This window comes from Herpailurus yagouaroundi, unplaced genomic scaffold, assembly GCF_014898765.1.
Source record: "Herpailurus yagouaroundi ecotype Mexico unplaced genomic scaffold, PumYag 200, whole genome shotgun sequence".
Classification (NCBI taxonomy): Eukaryota; Metazoa; Chordata; class Mammalia; order Carnivora; family Felidae; genus Herpailurus; species Herpailurus yagouaroundi.
Window position 1 is genome coordinate 4,264,149 of NW_024412431.1, and position 8,369 is coordinate 4,272,517.

General features: G+C 50.2%; 1 protein-coding gene and 1 long non-coding RNA gene across 4 annotated transcripts in view; one reads left to right on the plus strand and one right to left on the minus strand.

Annotated features, from left to right (window-relative positions):
- TRMT1 (tRNA methyltransferase 1) overlaps nt 1-7,222 on the minus strand; it is a 10,162-nt gene extending 2,940 nt beyond the window's left edge. Inside the window, exons 1-8 of one of the 3 annotated variants that reach the window (XM_040450079.1) lie at nt 7,111-7,222; nt 6,596-6,799; nt 6,448-6,503; nt 6,053-6,195; nt 5,700-5,887; nt 1,268-1,383; nt 1,077-1,189; nt 146-294 (exon numbers count right to left, since the gene is read on the minus strand). In XM_040450079.1, coding sequence (XP_040306013.1) covers nt 146-294; nt 1,077-1,189; nt 1,268-1,383; nt 5,700-5,887; nt 6,053-6,195; nt 6,448-6,503; nt 6,596-6,780 — 950 coding nt within the window. In that variant the 5' untranslated portion in view covers nt 6,781-6,799; nt 7,111-7,222. Of the gene's footprint in view, nt 1-145; nt 295-1,076; nt 1,190-1,267; nt 1,384-5,699; nt 5,888-6,052; nt 6,196-6,447; nt 6,504-6,595; nt 6,881-7,110 lie in introns of those variants that run through there. The other 2 variants (XM_040450078.1, XM_040450080.1) reach the window with 2 other exon arrangements.
- LOC121014063 (uncharacterized) lies at nt 290-3,196 on the plus strand. Its single transcript, XR_005783028.1, has 3 exons — nt 290-1,037; nt 1,155-1,716; nt 3,156-3,196. It is a non-coding gene; the product is annotated as an uncharacterized LOC121014063 (long non-coding RNA).
- Nucleotides 7,223-8,369: the final 1,147 nt, after the last annotated feature.

Genomic DNA, 8,369 nt, shown 5'->3' on the forward strand with positions numbered 1-8,369 from the left:
CCCCCCCCCCCAGGGCTCATAAGCTCCCCAGCCTGACCGCCGCACCCCAGCTCCTCCCCGTTAGGAGTCCCGTTTCCTCCCGTGCCCCCAAAAGGCCCTGTTGCCCCCCTCTGTTCGTTGCCTCCCTTGCTTGCCCCAGACTAACCTGGCTGAGGCCTTGACTTTGGCCTGGCCGGTGAAGACGCGGACAAAAACTCTCACGTAGAAGTCAGCGCTGACGCTGAGCAGTGGCACCACAAAGCGCTGGTAGCAGTTGGCTCGGAGGTCCAGGCTGTGCAGGACGATCCTCAGGGCCTGAGGGTGGGAGGCCGGCATCAGCCAGCAGCCCTGCCTCCACGGACGCCTCCCAGCTACCCTGGGGCCACACCAGGTGCTCATAAGCACAGGCTCAGGGGCGGCTCCCTGGTGTTGCAAGCCCAGGCCCAAGCGTCCTGGCTGTGTGACCCCTGCCAAGTGAATGCCTCAGTTCCCCCATCGACGGGATCACAACAGTCTATGTCTCTTTATGGGCCTCCTGGGGGTGCTACGTGGTTACGGAGCGCACAGGCCCGCCATCCAGGGCAGCAACATCCGTGTGCCCCGCGCTATGCGATGTGCTCCAAGGACCTGTGTTCCGGTTTTCCAGACTGACCTGGTGACAGGGCCCTTACGGAACAAAGCCAGGCCATCCTCCTTTCCGGCCCCCGCCCTCTCGAATCCCCACGGCAATTCACCATCGTGCGCATTTCACAGAGGCCAAAAGCGAGGCCCAGGAGGGTGAAATGAATCACCCAAAGGCGCCAGCAAAGCTAGGATTTGAACCCAAAGCCAAACCCACTCCTGAAAACTGTCCTAAATAACAATTTTGAACGAGTTGTTAAAACCGAGGGCACTAGGAAAAATAATGCGGCCACTGGCTCCCGCCCTGGGCAAAACCGCTGCCGTCCGAGTGACCAGAACTGGAAGTCCGGGCTCTAGAACTATTCTGGCTATAGACCTGCTTGTCTTTAACATCTTGGGACGGATCTGGCCCCTGCTGCCTGGAGGAAGCGAAGCAGGTCTGCCGGGTGGGAAGGGGTGGGGGGAGGGCGGCTCACCATCTCATGGCAGGCCCGGCTCTTGAGGGCCATGGCCCCGTACTTGCTGTAACAGGTCTCCCCGCTGTTCCCCGCCAGCACTGCCATGTCGGTGCAGGTGACGCACAGCAGACCTGCAAGGAAGGCCTGAGCGGTGAGGATCCTCCAGAAACCCCGAGCCCTGCTCTGTGCCCAGGTCAGTGTGGCCTCACCTCCTTCGCTCACAGCCTGCACGGCTGCATCCAAGAAGGGGGCGGGGCTGCCATACGGGTCCAGGTCGATGACGTCAAACCGCTCCGATGCCCTCTGGTGCTGGTACATCAGCATCCTGGGAGCAAGAAGGCCCCGGTCCTCAGCCCCCTACATTAGGGACCTGCTCTGTCCCCTACACGTGTCCTCTCATTGGGTGTGATGGTTTCGGCCTGCATTTGGAGGCCAGCTGGCTAGGTTCGGACCCTGGGCTGGCCATGTGCTAACCAACCACGTGACCCTTCTTCCTTGGACCTCAGTGTACTCGTGTCTAACAACAGCAATAATAATAGCCAATGGTGATGTGACATACATATGCCTGACAACTGTTTCAAGCCGTTTATAGATTAACTCATTTAATCAAATAACCTTCCAGGCAAATCTTAAGGAATCATTATCGTTTCCTTTGTAGGTGAGGAAATGCAAATGCTGTCTTCTCCAAGTTGCCAACCCTAACTGTTATTTAAAATTGCAACCTGGGGCGCCTGGGTGGCTCAGTGGGTTGAACGTCCGACTCTTGATTTTGGCTCAGGTCACCATCTCACAGTCCATGAGTTCGAGCCCCGAATCGGCTCTGCTTGGGATTCTCTCTCTCCCTGTCTCTCTCTGCCCCTCCCCCGCTCATGCTCTGTCTCAGTCTCTCTCTCAAAAATAAACATTGAAAAACACTTTTAATAAAAAATAAAATAAAATGAAATGAAATAAAATAAAATATATAAAATTACAACCCATCCACCACCTTCCTCCATCCCCTCCAACCTCCAGTTTTTTCCCAGAGCACTTTTCACCTTTTACTTTTCTTTTCTTTTTCTTTTACTTTTCTTTTTACTTTTTCACCACTTTTACTATATAGTTTGCTCATTGATCTGGCTGTCACTGTCTTTGTTTCCTATCAGATTCCAATACAGTCCAGAAAACAAATACTTTTTCTTTATTTGTGCTCTGTAAAAAGTCAGATAGTAAATATTTTAGGCTTTGTGGGCCACAAACGGTGCCTTGTTTTTTTTTAAACCCTTTAAAAATGCAAAAAACATGGGATGTCTGCCTCAGCCGGTTGAGGGTCCAACTCTTGATTTCGGCTCAGGTCATGATCCCAAGGTCGAGGGATGGAACCCCCACACTGGGCTCTGCGCTGAGCAGGCAGCCTGTTTGGGATTCTCTCTCTCCCTCTGCCCCTCTCCCCACTCTCCAGCAAGTGCGAGCGCTCTCTCAAGAAAAGAAAAGAAAATGCAAAAAACATTCTTAGCTGGTGGGCCAAAAAAAAAAAAACAACAACCCAGGCTCTGGCCTCCCAGGGGGCCTCCCAGGCTGCTGTTTGCTGGACCCCAGCATTAGAATGTGAATGCCCCAAGGTCAGGGGTTTTGCCTATTTTGTTTACTGATGCCTGGCACATTGTGGATACTCGCTTTGTGCTGGCTCATTTGAATGAATAAAAGTACCAGAAGTTGAGAAGTCAAGTCTACAATGGAAACCATAGCAAAACAATCCGTGTGATTTATCACATCAATTAAAGAAAGGACAATAACCACGTGATCCTCTCAATAGATGCAGAGAAAGCATTTGACAAAATCCAGCATCCTTTCTTGATAAAAACCCTCAAGAAAGTAGGGACAGAAGGATCATACGTCGGGATCATAAAAGCCATATATGAAAGACCCGCGGCTAACATCATCCTCAGTGGGGAAAAACTGAGAGCTCTCCCCCTAAGGTCAGGACCACGACAGGGATGTCCACTCTCGCCACTGCTATTTAACGTAGTATTGGAGGTCTTAGCCTCAGCAATCAGACAACACAAAGGAATAAAATGCATCCAAATCGGCAAGGAGAAGTCAAACTTTCATTCTTTGCAGGATGACATGATACTCTATATGGAACACGCAAAAGATTCCACCAAAAAACTGCTGGACTGATCCACGAATTCAGCAAAGTCGCAGGATATAAAATCAATGCACAGAAATCAGTTGCATTTCTATACACCAATAGTGAAGCAACAGAGAGAGAAATCAAGGAATTGATCCCATTTACAACTGCACCAAAAACCACAGAGTATCTAGGAATGAACCTAACCAAAGAGGTGAAAAATCTATATGCTGAAAGCTAAAGAAAACTTATGAAAGAAACTGAAGACACAAAAAAATGGAAAAAGATTCTATGCTCCTGGGTTGGAAGAACAACTATTGTTAAAATGTCGATACTCCCCAAAGGAATCTACATATTCAATGCAACACCTATCAAAATAACACCAGCATTCTTCACGGAGCTAGAACAAAAAACCCTAAAATCTGAATCAGAAAAGACGCTGAATAGCCAAAGCTATCCGGAAAAAGAAAACCAAAGCAGGAGGCATCACAATCCCGGACTTCACGCTGTATTCCAAAGCTGTAATCATCCAGACAGTATGGTATTAGCTCAAAAACAGACACTCAGATCAACGGGACAGAACAGAGAACCCAGAAATGGACCCACACACATATGGCCAACTAATCTTCGACAAAGCAGCAAAGACTATCCAAAGGAATAAAAACAGTCTCTTCAGCGAATAGTGCTGGGAACACTGGACAGCAACAGGCAGAAAAATGAACCTGGACCACTTTCCTACACTATACACAAAAAGAAACTCAAAATGGATGAAACACCTGAATGTAAGTCAGGAAGCCATCAAAATCCTCGAGGAGAAAGCAGGCAAAAACCTCTCTGGCCTCGGCCACAGCAACTTCTTACTCAACAGGTCTCCGGAGGCAAGGGAAACAAAAGCAAAAATGAACTATTGGGACCTCATCAAAATAAAAAGCCTCTGCACAGCGAAGGATTCAGCAAAACTAAAAGGCACCCAACAGAATGGGAGAAGACATGTGCAAACGACGTATCAGACAAAGGGTTAGTGTCCAAAATCTAGAAAGAACTTATCAAACTCAACACCCAAAAAACAAATAACCCAGTGAAGAAATGGGCAAAACACATGAATAGACACTTTTCCAAAGAAGACATCCTGGCTAACAGACACATGAAGAAATGCTCAACATCACTCACCATCAGGGAAATACAAATCGAAACCCCAATGAGATAGCACCTCACATCTGTCAGAATGGCTCACGTTAACAACTCCGGCAACAACAGATGTTGATGAGGATGCAGAGAAAGAGGATCTCTTTTGCCCTGCTGGAGGGAATGCAAACTGGTGCAGCCACTCTGGAAAACAGTATGGAGGTTCCTCAAAAAATTAAAAATAGAACTACCCTATGACCCAGCAATGGCACTACTAGGTATTTATCCAAGGATACAGGTGTGACGTTTCAAAGGGGCACATGCACCCCCATGTTTATAGCAGTGCTAAGGACAATAGCCAAAGTATGGAAAGAGCCCAAATGTCCGTGGATGGGTGAATGGATAAAGAAGATGTGGCATATACATATACAAATACGTATATATATGTATATATGTGTGTGTATATATATATATATGTACATATATATATATACACACACACACAATAGTGTATTACTCGGCAATCAAGAATGAAATCTTACCATTTGCAACTACACGGATGGAACTAGAGGGTATTATGCTAAGCGAAATTGGTCAGCCAGAGAAAGACAAATCTATGACTTCACTCATATGAGGACTTTAAGATATAAAACAGATGAACAGAGGGGAAAGGAAGCAAAGATGATATAAAAACAAGGAAGGGGGACAAAACACAAGAGACTCTTAAATACAAGGAACAAACTGAGGGTGGCTGGAGGGGTTGTGGGGGGGGCGCCCCCTAAATGGGTAAGGGACATTAAGGAGGACACTTGTCGGGATGAGCACTGGGTGTTATACACACGGGATAAATCACAAAATCTATTCCTGCAAACATAATTGCACTATATGCTAACTAACTTGGATGTGAATTAAAAACTGAATTATTAAAAAAAATAAAAGTAAAATGGAAACCATAGGGGAATCTGGGTGGCTCAGCTGGTGGACCACTCAGTGACCTGTGACCAGCTTGGGCCATGGTCCTGGAGGTCATGGGATGGAGCCCTACTCCACCCTTAGCATGGAGCCTGCCTGAGATTCTCTCTCTCCTTCCCTCTGTCCCCTCTCCCCCTCTCCCCTGCTCGTGCACTCTCTGTCTCTAGAATAAGAAAATAAATACAAATGAAAATAAAATGGAAACCATAATGGGACTTATTTCTGGCTATCTAAGCATCATCTCTCACTTAATCAACAGAGCAACTCCTGTAATACTAACATTCTCATTTTATAGACAAGAAAATGGGGGCTCAGAGAGGCTAAGGCACTCTCCCAAAGCCAAAGAGCAAGAATAGGACGGACTTAGGACTTGAGCCCAGGCAGCCTTGCTCTGGCATGCACGTTCCAGCCATCAGGCTCGGCTGCCCCAAACCTACCTGGCATCGGCCTGCCTGGGATGTACCAGGTGGGCCACAGCGTTGAGCTGCACATTACGGCACATGAGATCCACGGCTCGGGCAGAGGCATCGTTGGCAACTACAGACTGGAGTCCAGGCACCTCTCGTGCAAAGCGAATGGAACGTAGGCCCGAGGCTGCCAGACCCTCTAGCACTCGAAGGCCTTCCTGTTGGAGTAATCAGGGAGCCCCACTCACGTGGATACCTCTATCCTCTGCTGGGCCCCAAGGAGCCCCCACCACCCACTTCCTATAGCTCTCCGGCCTCAGGAGCCTTCCTTCCTCCATTACTGGAGGACTCGGGGGCCGCCACCTCCTCTGTCCAGGCCCCACCTCGCAGATCTCCCCAACGGCAGCCGTTCGAGGTTGGTCTCCCGGGGCCAGGTTTGCACCCTTTTTCAGTTCAGCCTTTTCCTCCTCTTGCTCTGACAAGTCCACGACCACCTTTTGCACGTCCTTCTCACCTGGCACCTTGACTGCAGCCACCCAGAAGCACAAGTCAGGGGTCTCAAAGCTCCCTCTGAGAGACCTCCCCCTATTCCTCAGTATACAGAAGATTCATGGGAGAAAATCTTCCTCAAAGCCCCTGGGGAAAGCCTGAAGGAAATGAACCCAGGGCCTGCAAGGTGCCTGCAGCCTTTTAGAACTTTAAGGGAAAGGGGGCAGGGCAGGGCAGGGAGAGAGCTCTGCGTGACCCCGGCCCACAGGGAGACTGGACCTCAACTCACTCTGGATTCCTTTGGCCCCAAGCTGAATGCGAGCAAACTCGGTGATCACGGCACATCTGCGGGAGAGATGGGGGGTTGGTTAGCTCACACTCCCTCAACCTTGCAGATGCACTGCCCTCTGCCAAGCTGATCCCACACCCCTGCTCACGTCAGGTCCCGGTTGAACTCTTGCACCGGGTTGTAGAAGACTTCGTTGGCGCTGGGGAAGGCTATCTTGGCGGCCCCCTCGGTGACCGTCGTCTCCTGAGCCTCGGATGCTCGCTCTTCTCCGCAGGGCTCGGTGCCGTTCTCCATGCCGGCTGGATTCGGCGGCCCTTGCGGCTGCCCCTCCATAAACCCGGCTCTGCAGAGACTGCGCGTGGAGCGGAGAGTTAGACTTAGCCACAGACCGATTCTCGCACGGGGCATCCGCGGGAGCCTCTCCCTGCCGAGCCTGGTTTGGGGGGGGGGGGGCGGGGGACGGCACAGGAAGAGCATCAGGGAGCTGCGTCCCCGGGCCAGGTGGCCTATACATCAGTAAAGATTAAGACCCTGCGGCCTCGGTAAGCTGACACTACACCCCATCTTCGGAGTACCGGCCCCTGAGAAGCCAGAGGCCAGAAGCCCTCTAGCGGGCCCGACACCGGCCTGGATCCCTCCCCGCGTCGCCCAGGTCCTTCTCACCTTCGCTCCCGGCGTCCAGGACCGTATTAGCCTGGGTGCACGTTTCCCGGATTAGGACCTGGGCGTCGCCATGTTGGCACAGTGGGAGGGCAGGTCACATGATAGAATTTAGCCAGTCAGTGATGCTACCTACAGTGGGTGGCCGGGATCAAAATGTACGGCGGAAAGCTCGGAAAGTGTAGTGTGGATAGCCTTAATCACGTCGGCTCCCCTGGGAGGGGACGCATCACTCGCCCCATTTCACGGATGAGGAAGGTGAGGCTCAGAAAAGGGGCGGTAAGCGGAGAAATTCAACATCTACTGATCGGCTTCTGTGCACTGAGTGCTGTAAGCACATTATTTCAGGGCACTCTGCAGGAATAATTAAGGCTCTGAAATCAGATTTACTGAGTTTGAATCCCAGTCCTATCACATGGTCTTGGCAAGTTACTTAAACTCTCTGGGCTTCACTTTCCTTACCTGTTAAATAGGAATGCTAACTTCCAATATAGAGCAAAAATTAAGGGACCGAATGCCTGGAAAGTGTGCAAAGCATCCCCTCTTACGTAGTAAGTTCTCAGTAGGTTCTAACTGTGTAGGACGGGAGGGGAGCATAGTGGCCTGCACTGCCTGGATTCCAGTCCCAGCTAGCCTTGCTACTTGTTCTTGTCTCCATCTATGCTTAAGTTTGCCCATTTGCAAAATGGACATAACTTTTTAACGTTCGTTGTTGTGTTGTGGTGAGTTTTAAACGACTTAGTGCAGGTTAAATGCTTAGAACAGAATCAGGTGTGGCATAAACATGAAAGCATTAATTTCATCGTCGATTCTTGATTCGGGGTTTGAATCCTGGCACCCTCCATCACGTACTTGCTGGTAATCTTCAGTAGGTATTTTTCATTTCTGTGTGCCTCTCTTTCTATGAAGGGTGTATAAGTGTGTAGTCATTTCTACTTAAAAATGTTACTGTGGCATTTAAAGAGATAATGCCCATTAAGTGCCTAAAACCGTGCCAGGCACAATAAATAGAAGTCATTGTTGTTTTCGTTTTACAGGAAACGAATGATCGAAAAGGCGAAGAGACTTGTCCAAGGTCGCGGAACTAGGAAGTGGCGGGGTCGGGAGTCGAATTCTCCGGCAGATCAAGGAACAGGCGGGGGACCCTGAGGGGCGAAGGGAGAAAACCGAGGTGAGAAGGGGCGCGCTCGGCGCTCAGCTGGCCTCGTCTCGGGGGCGGGGCCGGAGGCGGGCAGGGGGCGGGACCGCGGCCGCTCCTCCCC